The following is a 26,715-nucleotide window of genomic DNA, read 5'->3' on the forward strand; positions in this document are numbered from 1 at the left end:
TGCACTGGGCCCCTGCGAGATGTAAGACAATTCTCACTTCAAGATTGCGGAAGAAGCACCTGAAAGAACCAGAGAAGAGGGAGAAAGTGCGCAGATCAGAAGATGGAAACCACCGCTGCCCAGGGCTCCCGAGGCGGGCGGCCGAACGCGGCCGGGCGGGCGGGCTTGTAAGTGTGGACAGGGCTCCCGAGAAAGCGGCAGGGGGGACGCGGGAGGGGCGCTGGGCAGCAGCCCCGGGGAAGCCCGCGGGAGAAGAGGGTGCCGCCCGGCGAGCACTGGCCCGCCCTCGTGTGCTGGGGAGTAATGGCAGGTGACCAGGCAGAGCCAACCGTGCAGGCCTTGAAGTTAAACAGTCTGAATTTTCCTGTGGAATCTTTCGTAGGGAATCCGAACAAAGTGGTGGTTTAGTCAGGCAGCTAAAGACAGGCAGACACGGGCATCAACAGTGTGTCTACTCTAGTCATCTAAGCCCAAACTAGGAGCAGGGCAGCAGCAGTAGAAACAGAAATCAACTATGAAGTTGTTTCGAAAAATCGAGTGGGCCGATTATCTGGGATAAGGAGCCAGTGAGCAGTGGTTACAGGGCATCCAGTCACTTTGCAGCAGTTTGTGATGTTTTATAGCGTGATTTGCAGCATTTTTTCATCTCGTGGCACATAAACTAATTACTAAAATTCTGCAGCACACCAAAAACATATTTTTTGCCGATCTAACAACAAAAAAAAAGGTATAATTCTCATTCGTTCACATCAGACAGCTACTGTTGTGCTTGGCTGTTGTCAACTTTTTAATTTGACAATCTAAGGGAAAAGAGGTCAGTTCGCCTGAGTAAACAGTCAGGTACTGCACGTATAAAAATTCTTGCAGCTTTTTACAAAGATGGTGCCAAAAGCAAAGAAGGAAGCCCCTGCCCCCCCCAAAGCCGAAGCTAAAGCAAAGGCTTTGAAGGCAAAGGAAGCAGTGCTGAAAGGCGTCCACAGACATAAAAAAAAGATCCGCACGTCACCCACCTTCCCACCGCTGAAGACACTGAGGCTCTGAAGGCAGCCTAAATATCCTCGGAAGAGCACACCCAGGAGAAACAAGCTTGACCACTATGCCATCATCAAATTCCCCCTGACTACCGAGTCAGCCATGAAGAAGATAGAAGACAACAATACACCTGTGTTATTGTGGATGTCAAGGCCAACAAGCACCAGGTCAAACAGGCTGTGAAGAAGCTCTAGGACATTGATGTGGCCAAGGTCAACACCCTGATCAGGCCTGATGGAGAGAAGAAGGCATATGTTCGACTGGCTCCTGACTATGATGCTTTGGATGTTGCCAACAAAATTGGGATCCTCTAAACTGAGTCCAGCTGGCTAATTCTAAATATAAAAATCTTACACTGCAAAAATAAATGAAAAAATAAAAATTCTTGCAGCACACCAGTGTGCCACCACACACCGGCTGAGGATCACTGTGTCATAGGGATCTAAACAAGACTTCTGTCTTCAAGAAGCTTACAATCCAATTGAATAACCTCATAACCCACTAGAATGAGGTTATTCTTGTCCAATTCTTGCCCAAAGTCACAGAGCTAGTCATTGTTAATCAGAGAAATGCTGGGAGGTAGGAAAAGTGTGGATCAGTACAGACTCATGGAACCCAGAAACTCAACTTTGAAGGCATAAGAGTGGCCCAAAGAGCCAATTCTACAAATGTCAAGTAGGAAAAGGAGAGACTAACAGGCACTGAGTATGTCTAAGAGATCAGTGTTAAAAGATTGGCAGAGCCCGGCCAGCATTGCTCAGCAGTTGAGCATCGACCTAGGACCCAGGAGATTGAGGTTCGATTCTCAGTCAGGGCGCATGCCCAGGTCTCCAATCAGGGGTGTGCAAGAGGCAGCCGATCAATGACTCTCATCATTGATGTTTCTATCTCTCTCTCTCCCCTCCTCTCTCTGAAATCAATAAAGACATATTTTAAAAAATTAAATTAAGATTGATGAGAGTCAGAGCCAAAGCGAATCAGTTTCATGAAGTCTGTAAACAAAAATTTTAAAATTGGGGCAGCAATATATTTCCAAGGAACTAAATGTCTGTAAAAGTTTTAGGACAGTCTTGGTAATGATAAAATAACACTAGGATTAATTAGGCACATTAGTACTATGGGTTATACTTTGACAGAAATATGAGACAGCAAAAATGTGAGGAAGAAAGAAAAATCTGTCCTTATAAGTCCAGAGACTGAATTTGACTCAACAGTATTAACCCCAAACTGGTGGGAAGTGTTTATTTTCGGTCTGAAGCCAGCTCCTCCTCTTCTGTGACTGGCATCAGCAACCATGAATATATACACACAGAGAGGACTTCCTCTTTAAGTGAAGGGGCTGATGTGGTTGGAAAACAGGGGGTTCACTGGCTGCTCAGAGAAGGTAAGGAAATGCAAGGTGTCAGGTAGCTGTATACTCTAAAGTTGGAGTTTTCAAGAGTATTAGATTGATGCTAGGAGTTTGAAGTCATCTCGTTGAATGGATCACTCATTTCAGCATTTAGTTTACAAATAGGAAGGCTAGTTGAAACCAGCTTATAGCTAGCTAGGAAGAAGGAGAATTCAAACACATTTACTTTTCTTTTCAGTTGCAGGAGGGTATGCAATATGCTCTTCGGCTAACATTCATGAAAGCCTAGATGTCACTGTTTAACATGAAGCTGCTGATGTCTGATGAGCGTTGAGCTCTGACTGAAGGCTGTCCCACAGTCATTACACTTGTAAGGCTTCTCTCCAGTGTGACTTCTCTGGTGAATAGCAAGGGATGAGCTCCGACTGAAGCCCTTTCCACACAATCTGCACTCATGCGGCTTTTCCCCAGTGTGGACTCTGATGTTCAGTGAGGGATGAGCCTCGACTGAACACCTTCCCACAGTCCCTGCATTCATAGGGGTTCTCTCCAGTGTGTGTTCTCTGATGTTCAATGAGGGATGAGACCCAGATGAAAGTTTTTCCACATTCACTGCACTCATAGGGGTTCTCTCCCGCGTGTATTTGTTGATGCTGAATTACGGTTGAACGGTCGCTGAAGGCTTTCCCACATTCATTACATTTGTAAGGTTTTTCTTGAATGTGAGTTTGCTGATGATGACTAAGGTTAGTGCTTCGGCTGAAGGCTTTTCCACATTCACTGCATTCATACGGTTTTTCTCCAGTGTGGATCCTCTGATGTAGACCAAGGTGGGTACTCCGGTTGAAAGCTTTCCCACACTCACTGCATTCATAAGGTTTCTCTCCCATGTGAGTTCTTTGATGCTTAATCAGGTGTGTACTTCAGCTAAAAGTTTTCCCACATTGATTGCATTCAAAAGGTTTTTCTCCACCATGAATTCTACTGTGGATAAAAAGGTGTGATTTATAACTGAAGGCTTTCCCACACTCACTGTATTTACAAGGTTTCTTTTGTGGAAAGAGTTTGTGTTTAATTAAACCTGAATTATCTTTGGAGTTTTTCCTAGATATGGGGAATCTGGCACCCTTTGGAGTTTTTCGCTGTGTGTTAAGTTTTGAGCTTAGACTAAGTTCACTGGATTCTGGGCCTCCCTCCTCAGTGACAATCTCTTTGAGAGTCATTGACACTCTCCTGATGGCTGTTTTCTCAGAAGAGTTCTTCCGTGCAGGACATGCTGTCTGCCTTGACAGCTGGCCCTCACTGTCACAGACCTCTTCATCCCTAGGACCTTGGGTGGTATTCCCTCTGGGACTTTCCATTGCTGGCCCTGAAAACTGTAGCTCTTCAGAAACAGCCTGATTGGTGTTGATGCTTTGGTTCAGCTCAACTCTCCCTATCTGAAAGACAGTGAAAGTGCAGATGTCACCTGTGTCTAGTGTTGAGAGCAAAGAAAACAAACCAGCAGGAAAAAGACAACTAATTTGCAATTTGAGCACACCACCAACTTTATATGTGGAGAAAATAAAAAGAGGCAGAAGAGATACCAGGCAGATTTTTTAATTTTATTTATTTTTTGGTCTGTTTGTTGTTTTACAGAGGACATGGTGAGAAGAGAATTCAATAAATACAGGGAGGTGACTGGGTAATATGCTAAGCCTAAAAAAAAGGAAATGAGCAGGTACTCTAGCTGATGAGCTGACTTGGGGATCAGAAAGTAAAATGAGGCCATGGGCATGGCAGCCACAAGCTCACAACAGGATCTGAGATCCACTGGGTGAGGGGGTGATATGGTTTTACAAGCTTTTCCTTTCTTATAACTGGAAACCTCCCAGATGTGGAGATGAACCACATAGGACATTCACCAAGAAGCCATGCACGGAGAACCTCAAGAGCAACGTGGTGATGCTGTCAGTGTCCAGCTTTGCCAAGATCATGCCTTTCAGCTGGAAACGGAACAAAAGAGCCCTACCACTGGGTTGACTGAGGAGTCAGAATTTCTAATTTATTTAGAACCTTGCAGTAAAATCCAGGTGCATACTTTATGGGAACTGGCTTTTCTGCTGGGCTGGCTGGCCTACATTCTTGCAGCCCAGATCCTACGCTAATCCATCATCAGGGCACTTCTCTCTTTTATTACAGCAGTCCTCAAGGCAGCAGTACCACCTCCTGGGGAGAGTTTTGGGAATTTGTTTTTTGGTTGTCACGTTGATTGGGGGCCAGGGATGGTGGACATTCCTGCAAAACAAAGAATGTTCCTTATCTGGCCAGACTTTCAAAGAGCTGTTGCCTGAGGCTAGAACCTAACACTGCTTGACATGTAAATACAAGGTATTTTGCAGAGCCTTGTCATATATTGGAAAATCAACGAAACAAATTCCTCTTTCTTTGAATGTTATTGGCTACACTCACCATTTCAGCAAAACCAAGCCATTCACAGTATTAGGTTCACAAATGCAACATCCATATTCAGTGCGCATTTGTAGCTGTTGTGTTCACAGTGACTCTTTGCCCAGGAGCAGGCACCGATTTCACTCAGTTGTTTACTCGGTGAAATACATATTCTATCATAAATTACTTTCCTTTTGGTTCTCCTTTATATTACAGTTAAGGTAATACATAGATATTTTGGAAATTGTATCTAGAGGTAATTACTACTATCTATAAACTTTATTGCAGAATTTTAAGGGGGATGGTAGGTCTGAAGGGTAGAGAATTACTTCTCTAATGCAATGGAACTAAAGTACTGACAGTTACCAGAGAGGTGAATAGTGCATCTCTCAGCAGGTAATTTGCAAAGCTTCTAAAGCCTCCAAAGCAAGTCTTCGTCCCCAAATGAAGTCCTTGAATATCTGAGAACACCCACACCACCATAAAGGTGCTGTGAGAACAATGGAGATTTTGTACATTGTGGAATATTATTACTTTTAAATATTACATTCCATCCTGGAGAAGACATATTCTTGAGGAAATATTTAGGATGTTGGAGGCAAAGAGAAACCAGAAAGATCTGAAATTTGGAGATCTTTGTAAATTCTCACACTAGAACCATTCAAACAGAGGGTACCTAAGAGTAGACAGGATATCCTGAACAGAGAATGAAACTAAGACAGAGTTCACAGGTGATAGCCAGTTGGAAGTTTAGGGTTCACTCTCATGCTTATTAATATCTTGATGATGGCTAAAATGTGCCAATTTGATACAAGATTATCTATAATTCAGCTACTGTATATACAGTGCACATTACAAAAGCCCCAAAATGTAGTTGTTTTTGCATTTCAAATAATCTCATGACCTGGATAACTGTATCACGCAATGTCTGTGTATGTGACACATACGATGGACACACAGAAACCCCGTTGGGGAAAGAATCTACATTTAAAAAAGGAACCTAACTTGGAGGTGCATGCAACCTCTGGAAAAGGGCCTCCTTTGGGTCTTTTCTTTCACATCTGCCTTTTCTAAGAATTTTACAAATATTGACTCATTTATGCCTCGCAATGACGGGGGCGGGGGGGGAGGCACACGACTATTATTATTCCCACAATACAAATCAAGAACTGAGGTACGGATACACCCAAGGCCAAGCGCTAAGTCCTGGACTCAGGCTCACCACACCTGAGTGCACCGCACTTACTGCATCTCAACAGGCAGGGGAAGAACACTTGAGTCCCATTTTCCATTCCTGGGGCCCCTACCTAAATGGCCGAGAAACTGAGCTCTGACTCTAGGACACCAGCCCGACCCTGACTCCTCAGGGTGGAGTGGGGCGTAGCGCATCTCCCCGGGGCGCCCCAGGATCAGCACCCTCGAGGGGGCGGCAGGGACCCGGCCGAGCCCGAGCGCGAGGCCAGTGCTGGGCGCGCGGAGACCCCAGTCCGGCCGCCGAGGCGCCCCGGGCCGACCCGCGGGCAGACCCCCGAGCCACCTCGGGTCTACCTAGGGAGCCCAGTGTTCCCGCAAGACCGCTCCCAGAGCCCCCAGGTCCACCCGCCCGGCTCCGCCGCTAAGCGCTGCGCGCCCCACTCACCGGCCGCCTCCCGCCCAGCACCGGACACTCACCCGGCGGACCAGCGCTCGCACGGAACCCGAGTGCACGGAGCGTGGGGAAGCCGGAAGCATTAACAGGAAACCCCTGCGCGCGCCGCCGCTCTCGCACTCGCGAGCTTCCCGGGTCCCACCGCGCTTCACACTCTGCACTCAGACCGTGGTCCCTCCTGCGCCGAGCGCAGGGCGGGTCCGTGCGGAACAGCCTCCGGGACTAGTGCACCGGGGCGACTGCAGACTACCCGTTAGAGAACCGGGGTGGTAGGGGGCGTGGCACGGGCCGGTCGGCGCCCGCTGCGCATGCGCGTGAGGGCCGGCGGGCGGCGGTTGGCGGGCGGAGCGGGTGGGCGGAGCCCGAGGACGGACGCGGCGAGCGCGGCCCAGAGCCGCGCGGTGCAGGCCTTTTACGAGCGGCCGCGAGGGCCTGTAGCACCGACTGTGGGCAAGAAAAGGCCTCGCCGTTTGGGTGTCTGCGAGGCTGAAGGAGCACCCAGCGCGCAGGGGTCGGTAGCGTTGCTGTTTCCACGAGCGCACGCGCGCGTCGCGGCTCCCACGTTCGCCTCCTCGCAGCCGCACCACCCGCGAGGGCGCCCTCCTTTCGCTCAGAACCCGGGGTCCTCCCTGCCCCTCTGCTGTCCTCTCGGATAAGTGGGTAGCGCTTCCCGGCCCTTTCATGCCGTGCACGACGCGGTAACGCCCCGACTCACCTGCTTTGACCACCGTCGGGGGAGGGGGGGAAGGCGCAGGCCCGGAGTGACGGCGGGGGCGGCCTGCCGGGGAAGCGCCGGCCCGACTTGCGCGGGGGCGGGGGCGCGGGAAACGAGCGGCGGAAAGAAGACGGAAAAGGAAACTCACGGAACGACGGAGAACGTCGGCACCGCCCCGGGGGCTTCCCGTCGGGCTTTTCCCTCGCGGCTCCTCTCCCGTCGCGCGTCCCGCCGGACTGAGGCAGCGCCCCCCGCGCGCAGCCGCCCGGCACCGGGAGGGGGCGCCCCGCTCCAAGTCCCTCCCGCGGTCCTCCAGTAGCCCGGGAGCCGTCCCCGGGGAAGGATTTTCAGCCAGAAATAAAGGCCTAGGTGGGTCCCCTGCCTGATGTTCACGAGAGAAGGGGCCACGGGGGGTGAGGACGCGCTCCCAGGGCAGCGAGGCCACGTGGGTTGAAGGGGGGTCTCGACGCGCGCGCCTGGAACCCCGAACCGCCCTCACGGTGCGGGGACAGTTGCGAGCCGATGGGCGTCATTTATGGAATGAGTCCACTTTGTTTACTTACATATTAAAGGAGAAGAAAATGGAATAAATCCATACAATCAATTTTTAAAACAAAGCAAATATATTAAACGTAACTGATTTACAAAACTGGCTACAAAAAAAAAAAAAGATAAAAATAAAAGGGAAATAAACCAAAACTGGCTACAAAAATACCGTGCTGAATAAAGAATAGGTTGTCTACGATCATTTACTATAAAAGCAATAAAATACTTTTTTCTAAATACTCCTTAAAATTAGAAAATATATCATTTTAAAGGGGGAAAAATAGACAGCTAATTTGGATACAATTCTTGTGGAGAAAATAACCGATTTTTATACAAATACCATAAGGTATCAATTTGCGGCTCAATATTTTGGGAAGCTAGAGTCAACTAGGTGACTAATATTCTGAAAATTTAAAAAACAAACAACTTCTAAAGATTACTAAAAGAAAGCCTCTTCTAACAATAATCTTGGCACGAACCGAACCCGACTCTGGAAAGGCCTTTGGAAAGCGGGCTCCGGTCCAGCCGCCCGCGGCCTCCGCTCCCTGCGCTCCGCCCGGCGCCCAGCGCGAGACGGCGGCGGGACCGAGCTCCGCCCCGCGGGCCTGCGGGGGCCCAGGCTCCGGCGGGTGGAGACGTCCCGGGGCCCCGCCTGACGAAGGACGAGCGGTCCGAGGGCGACTGGGATTCAGCCCCTCGGGCGCCCCCGGACAAGGCGGGGACGCGGCCTGTCCGAGCCCGTCCGCCCCGAAAATGCCGGGCCCTGCCCGCTGCGGGAAGGCGGGGGCGGCAGGAGCGAGAATCGGCGAGTTGGGCCCCAACGTTCCTGCTGACCCGCGACGGCCACCCGGCCGCGGGCGCACCGTCGGGCCTCCAGTCCTGGGCTCCTCGCCGGGACCCCGGGGGCCCGGGCGGCCCGCGAGCCCGTCTGTAGTCGACGCCGGGGCCGTCGGGCCCGCTCAGTCCAGACCTGCGCCCCGCGCTCCCCCTCGAAACCCTCCCCTCGTCCGAGCGCCCAGCTTGGGCCTCCCAACAGCAGAGCGCACGGGCCTGCGGAGGCCCCGCGCGCCCCTGGGCCCACCGACGCCGACCTGCGGGCGGCCGCGGGGCCTGCGAGGGTGGAGCGCCCCAAGGTCGCGCCCTTTCCTCGCGCTCGGATCCCAACCGTCAGCGAACCCCGCGCGCTGGGACTCGGCTGTCGGAAGATGTCGGAAACCGCGGAGGCCTAAACCGCCCTCGGAGTCGCCTCGCCGCGCCGCATGGGCAGTTACCTGGGCAAACCGGGGCCCCCGCCGTCCCCGGCAGAGGGGCGCGCAGGCCTGCCGCAGAGGCCCGTGACGCGCCGGCCTTCTCAGGCCCTGCACCAGGTCCACCGGGTTCAGCACGTCCACCGCGCCCACCCTGCCCCGCGGCTCAGACCTGGGAGCCGGCCGCGCAGCTGGGACCCCGCCAGCCCCGCCTCGTGGGCGGTGAGCGAGGCCTGGCGGCGCTTCCCCATGGCGCAGCCCCGGAGCGCCATCGTGGGGCCGCAGCCCGCCGACTGGTGGGGCAGCTACCTGAAGCGGACTATCTGGTCTCTTCGGCACCCCAGGGCCGTGTGGAGCCCGGTGACCATCAAGATCACTCCCCCCGAGCAGAGAGGGCTCCCCGGCACCTCCCCGGCGCCGGCCGTCAGCCTAGCGGGGTTCTCACCCTCTGAGCAGCCCCCAGACCCACCTGCAAAGGAGACAGTGCTCAGGGTCCTCGGAGAGTACAAGAAAGGGAGACTGAGGCCGGGAGAGCCGCCGTCCCGGGCCCCGGAAAGGTCGGACGGTAAGAGGAGTCTAGCTGCCGGGTCGTCGGCATTTAAGCCTCTGGTGAAGGGTGGAAGCCTCGCTTCCTTCGTGCCCAGTCTTGGGCCTCTGGGCTTGGACCGCAGCTTGAACAGGGGGCCCAGTTCCTCCCCCGCGAGCTCCTCGGCCGGTTCACACGCAGGCGGCCCGCTCTGCTCCAAAAGAAATGCTATTTCAAGCTCTTATAGCTCCGCCAGAGATTTCTCTGAGCCTTGGAAGAGAAGTGTTTCCTGTGCACCCTTCCAGATGCCAGAGTGGCCAGTAAAAAAGAAAAAAGGTCATCAGCGCCGCTGTCCAGTCCCACTGGCATCAGAGGAGTCCCCAGCAGCGTCTGGCAGCATTGGGCAGCAAAGTGAGGAGATTCCACGGCTGCCCCCTAGCCCTGGGACCCCGGTGTCCCCTAGTCCACCTCCCCAGCTTGGTTTTGCAGTTCCTGCTGAGGACCTGGCCTTGGGGACAAAAGCTGGACTTCAGTGGAGCAACAAAAGCAGAAAGGATACACTGGAGATCAACACCGACCCTGTCCCTGGCACTCGGTCTGCAAATCCACCTTCCCAGTCTCTTACCCTGCCTTCTACAGGCACAGCTCCAACCCAGGGCACAAATCCTCGGGTGGCATCTCCGGGCCCGGTGGCCTCCGTAAAGTCCATGCGAGAGGGAGTCAGTGTGGCCCACTCACCTCTGAAGACACCCAGCCTGCTGTCAGAGCCCCTTGCAGGCCCCTCTTCAGACTCAAAGCCCACAGCTGCTGTCACCCTTCTGACCCCTGTTTCTTCCACATCACCAGTCACTGACACTACATGGCCACCCTTGATCTGTCAGGCTGACAGGCCTGCCAGGCCCCCAGGCCCACCTGCTATTACCCCCGCAGTGCCCTCTACACAAAGGACTGTGTTTGGAGTGGTGAGACCAGCCCACCATCTTTCTGCATCTGCATCTCCTGCTGCAACTTCTGTTGACCCCACATCAAAACCCATTTGGGGGTCCCCACCCAACAGTGAGCCTGGAGTCTCCTTACCTTCCGGGATCTCAGTCACAGCTGCAGCATGGTCACCTCCAGGCTTCTCAATGCCCACCTTCAAACCCATCTTTGGCAGCATAGGACCGCTTCAAACGACGCCTGTGATAGCTCCTTTCTCTTTCAAACAGACCTCTCCTCTAGTTCCTCCTGCTTCTACCCATCTCTTCCATGACCTGGTCAAAGCTACCTCTGTAGGCACCTCCACTACCCCAGTCAGCACATCCAAAGACCCCTCTTTCAAGCCACCTCTGGATTTTGGTGTAGTGGTTGTTACCCGTACCACAGGCAACACTTACTCAGTCCCTGTGCCTTCCACTTCTCACACTTTCCTCGTTGAGGCTTCCCCTGCCTTCAGGGCCGGCGTCTCCCCAGTCACGGGCTGCATTTTCCCACCTCCCCAGCATTCTGCCATTCCTATGGTAAAGGACTTTAACCAGGTTCTTCCCAGTGCTATCCAGGTATCCCCTAGTAAAAGCACTGTCAATTTTAAGGGCAAGGACAGCCCTCTGCCGGCCTCAGCCCTCGTAACCACAAGCCAGCCAGCATTATCATCCTGCATCTCCAGTCCTACCTCAGCATTCACACTTCCTTTGGCATCAAACTCAAAGTTACCTTTTCTGCTATCCCTGGGAGCCACTCCCCAGCCTGCATTTGGAGCTGCAGGTGGACAAAAGCAAGGGGCCACCCAACCAACCCTTAGCCCAAGCTTCAATAGCTCTTCTGTTTTAGGAAACTCAGCAGTGGTATCCCCAACCCCAACCCCAACTCCAGCTCAGCCAGCCTTTAGCATCCCCACACAGCCAGCATTTGGGGTGTTGGCACCCTCAGCCTCCACCTTCCACATCCCTGCCAGCCTCCAGCCAAATGTAGGCAGCACCCCAGCAGGTTTTCCTTTTGGTCAAGCTAGTCCCACTGGTTTTGGAGTTGTCACCCAGACCCACCAGAGTGGAACTCGTGGCTCAGTGTTTGGCAGCACAGCCCCCCGACCTTTTGCCTTCGGGGGATTAGTGACCCCTATGGACTGCGGGGAGCCTGAGGTCAGCAGGACGGTCCCAAACACGAGCTCCAGCTCTGGAGTGTTTTCCATTGGAGCAATCCCAAGTGGGGTCACTCGTATCAGCACACCCTTTGGAAAAGGCTGGAGTCAGAACACCCAGGACCTGACCACCCAGAGCACCCCTTTGCCTTTGGGAAGGGCCAGCATTTCTGCAAGAAAGATTATGTTTGGGCCTTCCCCCATGGCCCCCTTAGCTCAGAGCATCCCTGTCCCTAGACCACTTAACACAGGCAGTAGCTTTGGCTTTGGGATTCCCTCTCTGCCTGCCCAGGCCTCCATTGGGAGAGGGTCTTTCAGATCATCAGTCCCTTCATTTTCCATTGGTGCAAAACCAAAAACCCCAAAGAATCGGGAGCAAGGGCATTCCCGGAGGCATCATGCCCACAAGAAATAGCCTGTGTCCCTCACCCTCACCCTGACTCGGACCTCAGTGTTGTTGGGAAGAGACTCAGCATCTAATTTTCTAAAGCAAAAAAACCCAGATTTAAGGCTAGAGCTTTATGTTCACCTGTGACTCCTCATCTGTATTCTAGAAGGTAAAGCACCAAGATGTCTAGTGGTGGTAGCAGGAAAACACTGGGTGGAACCTCTGGACTTGAACAGAGCCTTGCCTTCCCCTCCTACCCATTCCTCTCTGCATCGGGTGTGAGCTCAGTCAGGATACTGCCTCCTACCCTCCCCTGGGGACAGACATGCCAGGAAGCAGCAGGCACAGCCCCCACCCTCTTGCATCTTTGGAAGGAGGAATGGATTCTAGGCCTTAGCTTTTATTCAGCTCTAAGAAGTGGTTCCCTTCCTCTGGTCCCTGGGGATGCTGAGCCCTCATTCTTGCTGTGTTGTTCCTCATTGGGTTCTTAGAGGAATTTTGATGCAATTTGACCTTGAACCAGCTTTTCCTCAAGGACCAATGGTTATCCCTGAGGGTGTTCTGCCGCTTCCTTCCACCAAACCGTTTTAACCTTTTACCAGGCAAGGTGGCATTTCAGCCCCACCCTTCTTTCTGCAGTTTAGCTCCTAAGAGACTGGTGAAAACTCAGCCTGTCAGGCCCAGAGGTCACTCCTCATTCTAGAAAAGGGAAGAAGTTCTTGGCCAGAGTCCCTCCAGGCTGGGAGCAGGCAGGTGGGCCTTGCTTACCTGACACACTTTCATTCACCATTCTCCATTAAGTGTGCAGAGACTCCTCCTCTTCGCTGTGTCTCATAGGATTGTCACGTGGGCTTCCAGTTGAATTTGAAGGACAGACGACTTGTAGGCGTGGAGGTGCTCTGTTGTTAGAACCAGACTTACCTGTATATGTAAATCTGGAGCCTCACTGATTGGATAAGTCACATTATGGCTACAAATGCCAATTTTCAAGTTTGTTTTTTGGTTTTTGGTTTTTTTTACTTTAAGGATGACTTGTCAGGAAGCTGTAGGGCCAGGCAGGGCCAGGTGACCTTGCTTCTCTCTACAACGTAGGCTGTGTTGCCTCCAGTAGAAGCAGGAAATACTCAGGGAACCAAAACTCACCCCTCATTTTTCTTTTAGTTGGTACAAACCACTCCTCCACTTTTACACCTGGGGGTGAGGGGTCGGCAGGGCAGGAAGCCTCGTGGGCCTGCAAACAAAGAAAGCAAGCAAGCAAAGGAGAGCAGATCCTTTGGCTGGCCTCTGCCCTGTGACCAATGATGGGGGCCTGTGCATGAGTGGTGACAGTTCTGCAGCAGTTCTTACTACCCTGAGGAGAAAGCGACAAGAATAATGCCCTGAAGACATCTACCTGCTGTTTTGTTCTATGGATACCTTGGAAGAAGCCTAGTTGGAAAAATAAGCCATCTTAAATTAGTTGATAAAATAAAAAATTGTCAAAATAAGTCAGTGATGTAGAAATTACTGTGAAATTCATGTCAATCCGGAGGCACAAAGCCCAAGCCCAGCCAGTTAGTAAAGGTGAGATTCAGGATTTAAACCTGCAAGGTTCCAAGGTCTGGTCTTTCCCTCATATAGCAAATTGCCAAGGTTAGAACTCTAACTAGGTCTCTCTGACTCTAAATATCCATGCTGTTTGCTCCAGCAAAATAAATGGGTGATACTGTATATGATATAACTTAGTCACATAACCATGTTCACATAGTCACTTCCTGTTACCTTTGTCATATTCTGTTAGAAGAAAGTCACAGCTTGTGCCAGACCCTCAAGAGAGATCAAACAAGGTCACGACTATGGGGGGTGGTTATGGGGACCATATTAAGAGAATCTGTTTGCCATGCTGGTTTCTGATCAGCTCATCTCCACCTATGCCCCTTGTGTGTCATGTCCTATGTTGCCAACATGGTGAAAAATGAAAAAAGAAAAAGCTAGGCTGGGGCGGGTGGGCATGGTCCCTTCAATAGAAGGCACCCAGAAAGAACTCATTAAAATAAATAATTGTAGTTTACATGGAATATATTACATATACATATTTTAATATACTATTCTTTGTTTAATCTTATAGTAATGCACTCATTTCCATGACAACAAATACTCTTTGAAAGTATAATTCTGAAAATTCCATGTGTTTTATCGAATGGAGGACACATAAGGACCACAAGCTTCATGCCTGTTTTGTGTTCTCAATAGTAAATGCATTCAGCTCATAAATATTTGTTACATTAAACTGATCATACTGTATTTATACATTCCAAATATTTTCCATAATAATGCTGAGATGAATACCTCTGTATGAAAATCTTTACCTGCATCTGTATTTCCAAAAGATTGAAGCTTAGAATTGGAATCATGGGGTAAATATGGAGAAACACCTTCAGACTCTTGTCATATGTTTCTTTCCAAGTTTTTGGTCCTTGTGTCCCTTCCCAGGGTTGTTACCAGGAGCAAATGAAATGCCCTTGACCAACGAAAGATCTTTTTCCGCCTGGGAAACTCATCTTCTTTTGCACATTTTCGTTTGACTTGTCTTCTGTTTCTTGATGAGTCATAGGATGTGTCTCCCCCTCGCTGTGAGGCCTTTCAATTGCAATATTTCCTTCCACTTAGAAACTTGCATTTCATCCAAATAATGATATCTTTCAGTGATCACAGTTCTTGGTTTTTTTGTTTTTGTTTCATTTTAACTTTGTGCTGAAGAACAGTACACATCCAGAGGCTGCCCTGAAATCAGGGTGTCGCCCACTGGCCTTCCTCACACTGAGCACATCAACGTAACCAGCATCCAAGAAACAGAATATCAGGAACACTCCAAAAGCCACTTTGTGCAGAGTGATACTTACATTAATCAACATACACTTTGAGACTTTTTTCAGATACCCCTTCCCTCTTGTCAGTCAGCCACCCTGTAAGGACCTGCAGGGGAGCGAGGGCCGGTCCTGGGCACCTGGTTGGTGAGGGGACTGGAGCAGAAAACGCGGGGGCACCACAGCCCAGCTGCCCGCTGGGTCCCTCGGAAAGGGCCCAGACGTGAGGGGGCTCTCGCAGCCTTTTAACCACCGAGGACCTGAACTGAGCTTTTCAGTTGAGTCAGTGCCCAGATGTCCATAAGTCCTGTAGACAACCCTCTGGAGAACTTAAGGAAACAAGGTCCCGTTGTCCAGAACCGGACACCCGAAGGTCCCCTGCTGGGATTCTTGTCAAGCACGTGCATTTCACCATAAAAACGCTCAGCATTTCTTTTTCTTCGAAACACTCTGGGTATTGCCTGGTAGCGTTTCCAGAACTGTAATTCGCTTAAGACCCTTGAATAAAACTATGTTATTTAATTGCAGCAAAGACCCTGGTTTACTTACGCCCAGTGGGGACCAGGGCAGCCCGGTGGCCACAGGCTGCGGAGACACCTGTCAGTCTGTCAGTGGGCGCCTTTCTCCACTTCTGGAGTCAATCCCCACTTTTCTCGGTCCCCAAGTGTCACCTACCTTCCTGTTGCTCTTCTCGCCTGCCCCCTTCCCTCCTGTCTGCTCAGCTCATGGGCTTTCTCTAGAGATTTCCTGTTCCAGCAAGTCTGGGGGCTCTCCTCGAGCATTTTCTTTCGGGATTTCTGCCCCCACAAGAAAAAGTGGCACACAGCGAGCCTTACGTTGTCCTTTGGCTGGTGACTGCAGACACTGGGCTCAAACAAGGACCAGAGACAAAAACGAGGTCCCACCGAGATTTGAACTCGGATCACTGGATTCAGAGTCCAGAGTGCTAACCATTACACCATGGGGCCCACCTGTCACCCAACCTGCCTGAATTCTTTGGTGACATAATCCCTCCTCCCAAGTGCCCTGACCCAGGCCCCCTTTATAAAGGTGTAAAGCCCGCCTGCTTTTCCTTCTCTAGGATTAAGTGGTAAACTGTTACCTGTCAGGTGCTGGCCAGCACCTTTTACACCGGAGTCTCCCTGGAAAGGACAGGCAGGGAGAGGGGGCTCCTGAAGCAGCCCACCCTTGGGGTGCCTCCTCGCAGGGCGCTTGGGCTGTCAGCTAACACAGAGGCCTCAGAGACAGGGAAAGAGCATTCTTTCAAGAACTCCTTAAGTTGTATCTCTTGTTGATTTCAAAGAGAAGAGTAGTTGGTATGTTGGAAAGACGAGTTAAAATCAAACGAATTTTTAAAAACGTTGCCAACTATCCTTTCCACTTTTCCCCTCTTTCCACCAGGCAGAGCTCCCCCCTTTGAGCCCCTTGCCCCTGTGCTCGGCCACCGCTCCTGGGGGAGTGGGAATGAAAACCCTGTCCGGGAAGTGTTGGATTTATGGGAATTGAGTTGGGTCATGGGTGGATTAAAGGGTAACAAGAGCGATGGATTTGGAACTTCTTAGGACATTGCACGTTATATGTTATTCTCTGCTTTCTACGGGTTAAGAATCGGGTTTCTCTAAAATCAAGCAAACCTGTGGCCGGTGTGGACATCCAACTGGCAATCTTGGCATTATTAGAACCACGTTCTAACCAACCGAGCTAACTGGACTCTGACTTGCAAAAACTTTTTTTTCTTTTTTAAATGTTAAGTTCAAAATAGTTGTTACATATATAGCAATTGACACAGGTTTTGCAGGTTCTGCAACTTACACAACTAACTGCTCACTATAAACTCAGCTTTTCATCTCAAAATCAAGGTAACATTAACTGTGTAGGACCATGATGAGTTCACATATTTGTTCAATTAATATTTATGGTGTGTACTAGGCACTGTGTACTAGGGTTTCATTGATGAACAAAACTGGGCACTACACCCCTTGGAGATTATATTCTAGTGAGAGAGACAGAGGAATCAAGTCACCATGCAAATTAATGCAAAATTTATTTAGAAAGTTTGGGGAAAGTTATTTCTGAAAAAGTAAAGACTGAGAAGATGCTAACTGGTATAGAAGATATTTAAGGAAGGACAGTAACATGCACAAATCCATGGTAAGTGAGAGGCTGCAAATAGGGCAGTGTGGTTGGAGAGGAAGGAGATGTGAGGTGCGAAAACGAGGCTGAAGACCGAACATTGGTCACGGAGAGGGTTTCAGGGCATTATCTTGAGGGTTACATAATAAATAAGCTATAAAATATGTAGGTAATGGATAGCTCTTTTATATATTAAAAAAAGTTCCTGCCTCTTACCCCTTTGTCTTCTCAAAGTACACAGAATTTTAGACCTAGTCTGACCTAATTAAGTATAAAAGAGCTAAATTTCTCCCAGACGATTTGAGAAAACTCACAGGAACGTGGCTCCCGTGACTCCCCTTAGCGGGCCGGGGACGCAGCGGTGGCCTCGCCGGCAGCCGGGAGCCCCAGGGCCCCGCCCCAGCGAAGCGCGGGCGCAGAGTCGCTGCGGTGAAGCATTTCCCGGTGGCGTGGCCCCATGTTTGAGCCTGCATTCAATCAAGCAGAAATAATGTATTCCATATTTCATGCTTTTATAAAAATAAAAAATCTGCGAACAAAACACACGCATCGCCACTCAACATACCGTTCAACTATTTGCTCCTTTCCTTCCCCACGTGGACAAATCGCTCCTCGGCCCTGCACATCCAGGGGCGCTGTCCGTGGTCCTGACTCCGGGAAGCTTCGGGCTCCCTCCTGACAGGGGGCGCACCTGGCACGGAGTTGGGTGCCACTCCCTGGAGATGTCCGAGGGGAACAGCCGGCTGTCACGACACCCTGCCTGCGAGGCCCACACCCTGCGAGGGTTCCCTGTGTGTCTGTCTCGCAGACTTGTCTCAACCGCACACCCAAGTGAACCCACCCACACCGGGACTGTTTTCTGCTAAACCAAACGAAAAGTTGAACCCACTAACGCCGAGCTTTTCGGTGCCCAGCTAACGACTGTTGGCTGCTAGTAGCCGCAGAACCAGGAAAGCCTCGCCCGGGTCACCGGGTCAGGCTCAAGACCCCGGGCCTGGGAAGCCCAGGTGTGCAGACGCAGCTCGGGCTCAGGTACTTGCACCCGCGAAGCCCCGATTTGGAGTCAAGGGTTGGGCTCAGGTCCCAGCACCTGGAATGCCTCTGCCTTGTGTTGGAGATTGGCCTCAGGTGTTTTCTTTCTTCCCCTTTTTCTTTACCTATGTCCTAGCTAATCTATCTGTCGATCACCAACTGTCTCTTATCTATCCATCTATTACCTACCATCCATTCATCTATCATCCATCTATCAATCTATCACTTATCTATCAGTCATCTACCATCTATCTGTCATCGATCCATCATCCATTTATCTATCTATCTAAATTTTGGTATGTCACACATCTCAATTTCTTACTAGCCATTTGGTTGTCTTTCATGAAGTGCCTGTTTAAGTCATTTGCCCACAGACCAAAAGCGAAAGTGCAAAGGATACAGCCTATTGAAGAAAAATCAGAAAAATGCTTCATGCCTTGGAGATAAGCAAACATTTTGTAGACAGGACATAACAAGCACCAAGTGTAAAGGAAAGAGTGACTCTCTGGGCCTCATACAAATTGAACACCACTTTCATCTAAAGACTCCATTGAGAGAGAAAACACCAGACACAAACTGAAAGAAGACATTTGTAATACACATATCATAAAAGGTCTTGGACCCAGATGGCATAAGAAACTGCTAATGTGCAACGGTAAGAGGGAAGGATCTAATTTTTAAACATAATTAGGTGGATTTCAAGTTCTTGTTATTCTTAGAAATTCTTTGCATAAAGTCCCAGGGTTGACAGCGGGAATGAAGAGTGAACTGCCAAAGGCTTAGACATTTAGAGGAGAAATGCAGATGCAAAAAGCCTCAGACAACCACTGTTTCAAACCAGGGACCTTTTGCGTGTTAGGCGAATGTGATGACCATTACACCCTACACCACAGAAACACCGCGCTGAAGAGCAGCTTTACAAGGTGCAGCAGAATCGTGTACTCATTTCGTGGGCGCCCCCAGAGCTAACAATTTTGAATGATCTTTCTTTTAGTATATTTTCACTCATGGTGCATTTCTCTTCCTCGCATTTTTTATTTGTTAAAATAAAAATACAGAAACTCTAAGACTCATAATCAAAAGTAACTCAAAACCAGAGTCCAAATTCCTTCTCCAAAACTAGGCAGGGTGACATCTGCACCTTTTGAACTTTTGGGGGGGGGGGGTTATTTTGTTTATTTGCTTGTAACTCAATTGGGTATAAAGCAGTATTTCATGTGGTTTAATTCGCATTTCTCTAATGAGTAAGCAGGTTGGGCATCTTTTTTTGTGGGATTACTGGCCATCCATGTGTTTTTAATTGAAGTGGTTATCCAAGTGTTTTGCCCATTTCTTATTCACTTGTCTTTTTATTATTGGTTTCTGGGAGTTCTTTGAATAATCTGGACCCAAGTCCTTTGTGCACGTATGTGCATGCTTCCCTCAGCCTTTTGGTTGTCTTTCCATTTCCTAATGATGTCTTTCAATGATCAGAGTGAGAAGCAGGGCCCAGGGTCCAGAGAGAGATGTGCAGAAGGCGCCCAGCCTGGGAGCTGAGCTGAATTTGAGCCAGAATCTGATTAGCAGGGGGAGGGCACCAGCATAAAGAGTGACATTTCTCTGACATTTGTCATTAAAATAATAACATTCACAATGAGAATAATCATCCACTTATATTTATGGAACTCTGTCTGTAACAGGGCAGTTTTAGTTGGGAGTGAGGATGGTTGTAGACACAAGTCAGTTATATGCAGAACAGGTACCAAATCCCAATTCCTGGGAATTTCCTCTTTCTAAACAAGCCGCTTTCTCCCGTTCAGTGAATAAATATGTCCTGGCCTGAGAATGCATAGGGCTCAGACCCCATCTCGAACCCGGCTCTTTGCCAGCTTGAGCCAGGTCTGCAGCTGCTGGAAGATGCTCTGTAAATGTGGGAGAATTTTGAAAGTCAGATCCCAGCACTGGTGAGGGGAGGGACATGCAAATTAGTATGCAGATGAAATGTAAATCACCCAGAGCTTTTTCTGCCTTACCTGGCGCCCTAGGAGGAGGCTAGGGGAATCTGAGGGCCTCTCAGGTGCCATATCCAAGCAGTGAGAGGCACTAGGGATGAGAATGGCTGAAACTGATGGCCCCAAGGCCTGTGTTACACTTAGCACATGCCAGGGGTCTGCATCCCCTGGAGAGAAAGGAGAGAATGGTGTGCTGAGCTGGGGCAAGGTGGAAACTTCGGGGCCAGGTTCTGAGGGCATGCTCACCATTAACGAACAGCACCTGGGTGGCCCCTGGGGTCTGGCCGCCATAGTAGGAGTTTGTCTGGGCCACAGCCTGGCCTATGGAGGAGGGTGAAAGCCCAAACACCTGCTCACACAACTCTAGCTGGGAGGGCAGTGCTGGGAGCCTGGAGAAAGGACATCCAGGATCCTCACAGGTGACATCTGTGGAGGGAGATATCTGTAAGTGTGGGGTATAAACTCAGCTCCCCAACCTGCTTCAATAATCGCATGGCTCTCCCCAACAATGACCAATGAGTTCACAGTCCTGTTAGAGGGACACCTCTGGCACTCGACTGATGGCCCAGAATGATAGGGCTGTGATGGGATAGTGTCAAAGATGAAGCAAAATGACTGTATATGAAAAATAGGGTATATACTTTCATTAGAAGGGGCTATGAAGCATGAAGATGGATCTGGTTGAGGGAAGAGAAAATAGAATGTGTTTTTTTGATAAGGAAGGACATAAAGGACATAGGTGTTTTCTTTTTTGGTAAAGAAAAAAAAAGGAAAGTGATTTTGTTCTAAAATAGAATAATAAAAGGACAAAAACTGAAAGTTGTATGTAGTTGCCGAAGGTTTGTGTAAGTTGCAGAAACTCCGTGGAGGGATCTTGAGAAAATAACTTTATATATGGGTCAAGCTAACTAAGATTGGGATGGTAACTAGGTCAGCTGCATTAAGTATGATTGCCAGACGGACTGCTATTAGGCTGTTCATTTACCATGTTAGCTTATCTGCACCAGTAGAAATAAACGCATTCCTTCTATGGATGTAATTGTTCACTTCCCTTCCTCAGAAACACCCATTGCCTTTGTCTCCTAATTGGAAATCTATTTAGGTTTCTGCCTAAATCAGTGTCTCTCATATAGGTATTCTTATTGGTCTCAAATAAATGCTTGTTGCCTATTACCTATCCCTTCCATAGCCTTTTTTTTTTTTTGCTTTTTTTTTTTTTTTTTAGGTTATTAGAGGTGAGGGTTGGGCCAGGCACTCACAGAAGCCAAACTCAGTACAAGTCTGGTACAACCACTGCCGGTCACCCACACCGGACACTTGGGGTTCTGTGACCCTCAGCTGCGCCAATGTCTCTGCTCGGGAAAAGCTTAAACACCTCTGGCCCAGGCTGTGTATGACAACCTAGAAGACAATATACATACATACATACATACATTTATAAATTTCTCCCCTCCCCCCGTAAGCCAGGGTCTGAAAGCATAGATCCCTAAAAGTCAAAGGTCAGAAGTCAGCAGAGGGAGTTCCTATGTTCTCCTGGGAGTCAGTGGTCAGAGGAGGTAGGTGCCTGGGTCCTTGTGGGTTAGACGTTAAGGTACTAGATGACTGGGACCTTAATTACCTGTGAGAACTTGGGCAAGGGATAATGACTTGGACCTCAGTTTCCTCATCTGTAAGTGGGGACAGTAATAGTGCCTACCTCCTAGAACTACTGTGAGAAGTCAATGAAATAACATATGGGAAGCACTTTGCACAGCTCTTGGTGCAGATAGTGCTGTAGAAGTGACAGCTGGATTACAACTGTGGATTCCGAAGATGGCGGTTCTGGGCTCCAGGAGGAGAACTCTGTCCTCAGGGCTACCTATATTTTTTCATTCAGTCTATAACTACTAATCGACACTTGCCTGTGCCAGACACTGTTGCAAGCCCCAAGAAGAAGACAAAACAAGACAGGAAAACCGATAGCATAGTGGCTAACTTTGCATAGTGTGTGAGCCCATCACTGGCCCCTCTTTACTTCACCTCCCCAGGGCCCTGTGTCATCCCCCATTTGGCAGATGAGGAAAATAGGGTCCAGAAAGGATTCGCGGCTGCCCAAGATTGCACAGCGGAGGTGGAGCGGGAGCCCTTGTCTCCCGCCGTGCTCGGGGAGCTCACCTGCACGGCCCGGCGCAGCCCGCGGTAGGGCCCGGGGCGGCTGCCATTGCCCCTGCCCTCGAGGAGAAACCCGCAGAGCCGTCGCACGCTCAGCGGCGCCCCCGCCTGCCGGTCGTACTGCACCGCGCCGCCCACCAGCGCCTGCAGCGCCCCCAGCAGCTCCGCTCGGTCCTCCGCGCGGCCCAGGGACGCGCATGCGCCCAGCTCCGCCCTCAGCGCCGCCCGGGCCGCGCCGCCCGCGCGCAGCCGCCGCTCCACCTCCGCGAAGGCGCGGGACGCCGCCGCCCGGCACTGCGGGGAGAGGCCGTGTCGGCGGAGACCGGCGCCGGGCCGCTGTCTCTTCCAAGAGCAGCGGCTCCCTGCGCTCCCCGGCCCCGAGCCCGCTCCTCCCCGGGACTCGAACTCGCGCACGCCAGGCCCAGCCCCCTCCGAACCTCCCGGGCGGTCGTCCCCAGGCCCCGCCCCACCCTGAGCCTCGCCTCCTGATAGGGTGGTCTCTCCCCAGGCCCCGCCCCACCCTGAGCCTCGCCTTCTGATAGGGTGGTCTCTCCCCAGGCCCCGCCCCACCCTGAGCCTCGCCTCCTGATAGGGTCGTCTCCCCAGGCCCCGCCCTCGTTAGCCCCGCCCCTCCTAAGCCCGGCGCCTCCTCAGCTCCTGCCCTCTCCTAGGGTCGGTCCATCCCTCGGGGCGCCCCTCTCCCCAGAAGGCTGCACCCTTTCCTCTGGCCGCAACCTGGAGGCCTCCTCCCCCCCGCCCCCCGGGACTGGCCCACTCCTACTTCCGGGGACCCGCCGATGGCCGCGCTCGTGAGGCTCCGGGACACCACCTGTGGCGACCGCGGGAGAAGAGGCGCGTCGGGGACCCGCTCCGCGGAGACGCCGCTCCCGCCGGGCCCCGCCCGCGTCCTTACCTCGTTGTACGCGGAGAAATCCAGCACGGCCCGCACCGGGGCCGAGGAGGCGACCGCGGCGAAGAGGAGATGCGGGAACTGGGGAGGAGAAATCGTCAGGCCGGGCGCGGGCTGGGACCGCTGACCGCTGACCGCTGACCGCTGACCTCCGCCCTGTGCCACGCGCTCCCCGCGCGGCCCGGGCGAGTCGCTCTCGCTGTACCCCAGACCCTTGTGGAGACAGCTGGGGAAAGCCCTTCTAGGGGGGGAAAGGGTGGGGAGGGGGGTCCTATCCCCTGGGGTGGGGACCCCGAGTCCACCCCCCGTCCGCCCAGAGGAGTCCCGCGACCTTCAGCCGCGCCCAGGCGGCCAGGGAGCCGGCGTAGGAGCCTCCGAAGCAGACCCAGGGGCTGGAGGCGGAGACGTTGAGGAGGCGGGAGAGCGCGAGGCGCGCGGAGACCACGTCGGCCAGCCTGGGGTCGGGGGAGGCGGGTCGGCCGTCTCGGGAAGCCCGGAGGCCCCCGTCCGTGCAGGCGGGGAGGGGCCTGGCCAGAAGCCGGGGCCCTTCCCTCGCGAGGACTTCTGCGGACTATCCGCACGTCCATGGCCGCCGGCGGCTGGGCGGGCGGAGACCTTTTGGGAAGCCTGCGCCCTCCTTTCCTTCCGTATTAGGCGGGAGAGGAAAACTCTCCTGGCAGTTTAGGGGGAAACCTGACATGCATAAAAGGGCTTGGGGACAGTCAGGCAGAGTTCGCCAGGAGGCGGAGGGGCCCCAGGCTGGGACGGTTGCGGGGGGGGGGGGGGGGGGTAGAGAGATGCTGGCACGCGTCTGACGGCCTCTTCTATCCTGGGCGCTTTCCTGCCTCCCTAAGCTTTCTGAGCGGTTTGCAGTTACTGCCATCCTACTGCAGTTAGAAACCGGCCTAGCTTCTGAAAAGATTGAGAGACAGGAAGTAACACAGAGGCACAGAGATGCAGACGGACATATAGAGATGGAGACAAGAGTAAGTCAGAGAAAGGCAAAGAGGACTACAGACGGACAGACAGACAGACACCAAGGAGGAGAGGGAGAGGCAATGTGTGGAGACCAATAGCGCAGGTGAGGGGAAGAGCAGGGGTTGTTAGTAGGAGCAGGAAACCCTAAAAGGAGGTGCAGTGTCTGGGGGAGCCCACTCCTTGCAGAGGGGAGGGCTCAGAGGCTGAAGGCAGCAATGTGCCTGCATGTGGAGGGCAGCCAGGAGGTGAGCGCACTGCAGCCCAGTGAGACTGGAACCCGAGGTCAGAGGTAACGTAGGCCGGAGCCCGCAAACCTCTGGCCACTGTGAGGGAGAGACAGAGGAGAGGGATTTGCAGTAGGTTTAGGCTCTACCAATCCCTCTGGCTTCATCTGGAGAAAAGACTGAAGAGGGCAAGGGCAGAAACAGAGACCAGTGGGGGGGCCGTGCCATCCAGGTAAGAGACCAGGCCATGCGGACCAGTAGCCATTGTGAGATGGGATGAGGGAAGAACCAAGAGATAGGGAAGGACAGAGACCCAGAGGCGGAGAGAGAAAAAATGTGACAGTGAAAGACGGAAGAAAGTGGGAACCAAAAGCTCCAGGGCAACTTCTGGAGACAGAGACCGACCCCTCCAGTCCCACAGCCCCAGACACTTTCCCTGCCCCAACTTACGCATGGCGACTGGACAAGAAGCGGAGTTGGGCCATGTTCAGACCCCCAGCAGGTATACTCAGGCCATAAAATCTGTGTTCCAGGCCTATCACCAGAGCGCCCAAGGCTGGGGCCAGGGCTGCAGGGTGCCCTGTGAAGAGTATGGAAGGGGGTGGGAGGGGTGTAAGCCCTTGCAGCCCTCAGGTGTCACAGCACTGCCGTGCGCAGCTCCCCTTCCCACCCCCAACAGCTTCCCAGCTACATCTTCCCCACCCTTGCTTCTTACCTCTCATCACTGAGCCTGGCCCAAGGCTGCCCTCACCTCCCAGATGCAAGAATACGGGTCCATCCTGGCTGGTCCAATGCTGGTCGTTTACCCAGTACCGCTGAGAAGAGGAGGAAAGAATGGGATTGTGGTCGTCCGGGCCTATTTATTCCCTGTTCACCCCAGTCTCTCTCCCTAATGGATCTTTATACACTGAGCAGCCTCTGAAGTAGGCTTGTTTACTTATGTGTTCATCTCCCTCCTGTTGTCTTCTCACCTAGAATGTAAGATCTACAAGAACAGATATTTTGTCAACTTTTTCTCTTATATCCCAGGAATAGTGGTGAGCACATGATAGGCACCTGCTATATATTAATAATTGTAGAATAAGTACAAATGCAGGTGGGTTTAGGAATAGCACCTAGGTGAGATGACCTTTGGGGACTGTGTACAGAGTAGGTGTGAAAAACAGCAAGTTTGTTCATTCAGTAGATATCTCCAAGTGCCTGTTGTGAGCCAGGGCTGGTTCCAAAGCCAGTCCAAACCTCTGCTACACACTGAGACCTGGTGGTGGGTTTAGTGTTTAATCTGAAGGACAGGGAGAAGAGGGACTGAGGGGGGAGAGAGAGAAGAGAGAGAATTGAAGGACAGGACCAAAAAGTAGAGGGTGAGGGAAGAGATAGGGGACAAAAGGCACATTTAAAACACAAGGGGACTGAGCTGAAGGTCATAAGGGATACTGACAGCAACATAGGGTGAGACTGAGGGGCAGAGAGGTGGGAAGACATAGGTATGGAGATGGGAAGAATGCAGAGGCTGAAGAACAGAGTAGAGAGGTAAGGAGAGGGCAGGGTAGGCAGTGGACTCCCCCTTTCCTGGCCTCACCTGTAGGAAGGACCTCCTGTCAGATGCGTTGAAGGGGTCCAGTGGCTGCTCCAGCCATCCCTCTTTAGGGAGGGATGCAACCGCCGGGTCCAGACTCAGGCTCAGGACAGAGCTCTCCTGAAACCGCTGAATGTGCTCACTGAGACGCCTAAGAAGAGAAGCTGTGGGACCCAGAGGGGACAGAGTTAAGCTGGGACCCCTTAGGAGCCCCTCCCTGACCCTCAGGCTCCTCCTACCTGGAGCTGAGGACCCCCAGAGGGAAACCAGGAGCAGAGGGCCCAACCACAAGGCAGGGCCCACGGCCATGCTGTCCAGTCCTCTGTGAGAGGCTCTAGGGATCGTCATGTCCCCAGGGCTGGCCTTGAGATTTATAGCCTTTCATCAGGAGCTCAGGTTTCTTTGCAGGTGACTCTCCCGGGACAGGTCAAGCGTCTGTAGGCGCCACCAACGCGGGGCAGGGACGCCAGAGTCTATGTCTAGAGGCCTGATGATGGGGCACCTGGATATCCAATTTCTTCTCTCCCTGATTTTCTCCCCCTCTCGTCCCCTGACCTCCCTTCCTTAGTCCCTCAGTCTTCCCCTCCCCTCCCTGTCCTTCAGTTGTTATTAAAAAGAGCTAAACAAGAATGTCTTCTTAGGAAAGGGGAAAGAAATGTCCTTTAGTTCTAACCACACAAGAGTGTCAACAAACTTTTTATTTTCTCAAGTAAAAAGGGGAGCTGGTAGCTGGCCAGTTAGCTCAGTTGGTTAGAGCGTGGTGGTAATAACACCAAGGTCGCGGGTTCGGTCCCCTTACGGGCCAGGAGGAGTACCTACCCTTTTTCTCCTTACGATACTTAAATTTGCTGCAAAGTCACCATTTATGACAAAGC

The 26,715-nt window shown here is 51.8% G+C and overlaps 3 protein-coding genes, 1 non-coding gene and 1 pseudogene across 4 annotated transcripts; 2 read left to right on the top strand and 3 right to left on the bottom strand.

Moving 5' to 3' along the window:
* Positions 1 to 879: 879 nt before the first annotated feature.
* Positions 880 to 1,524, top strand: LOC107542827 (large ribosomal subunit protein uL23 pseudogene; annotated as a pseudogene).
* Positions 1,525 to 2,619: 1,095 nt separating this feature from the next.
* On the bottom strand, positions 2,620 to 3,954 carry ZNF391 (zinc finger protein 391). The gene is given in 2 exon segments (XM_016220285.2): positions 2,620 to 2,865; positions 2,867 to 3,954. Coding segments are annotated over 2 exon segments (1,068 nt in total). The 5' UTR covers positions 3,745 to 3,954; the 3' UTR covers positions 2,620 to 2,675.
* Positions 3,955 to 8,981: 5,027 nt separating this feature from the next.
* POM121L2 (POM121 transmembrane nucleoporin like 2) lies at positions 8,982 to 12,026 on the top strand. Its single transcript, XM_016220261.2, has one exon. It carries the CDS (start codon positions 8,982 to 8,984, stop codon positions 12,024 to 12,026), a length of 3,045 nt encoding a protein of 1,014 aa, XP_016075747.2.
* A 3,715-nt stretch (positions 12,027 to 15,741) lies between these two features.
* TRNAQ-CUG (transfer RNA glutamine (anticodon CUG)) lies at positions 15,742 to 15,813 on the bottom strand. The gene has a single exon. It is a non-coding gene; the product is annotated as a tRNA-Gln (tRNA).
* Positions 15,814 to 19,190: 3,377 nt separating this feature from the next.
* PRSS16 (serine protease 16) lies at positions 19,191 to 26,216 on the bottom strand. The gene is made up of 12 exons (XM_087827685.1): positions 26,080 to 26,216; positions 25,844 to 26,004; positions 24,980 to 25,079; positions 24,715 to 24,844; positions 23,394 to 23,517; positions 23,066 to 23,143; positions 22,934 to 22,981; positions 22,156 to 22,446; positions 21,261 to 21,402; positions 20,248 to 20,427; positions 20,023 to 20,168; positions 19,191 to 19,911 (listed from the first exon to the last, which is right to left on the bottom strand). Exons 1-12 carry the CDS (start codon positions 26,186 to 26,188, stop codon positions 19,846 to 19,848), a joined length of 1,575 nt encoding a protein of 524 aa, XP_087683811.1. The 5' UTR covers positions 26,189 to 26,216; the 3' UTR covers positions 19,191 to 19,845.
* Positions 26,217 to 26,715: the final 499 nt, after the last annotated feature.

The sequence above is a fragment of the Miniopterus natalensis genome, chromosome 19, assembly GCF_054644295.1.
Source record: "Miniopterus natalensis isolate mMinNat1 chromosome 19, mMinNat1.hap1, whole genome shotgun sequence".
Taxonomy (NCBI): domain Eukaryota; kingdom Metazoa; phylum Chordata; class Mammalia; order Chiroptera; family Miniopteridae; genus Miniopterus; species Miniopterus natalensis.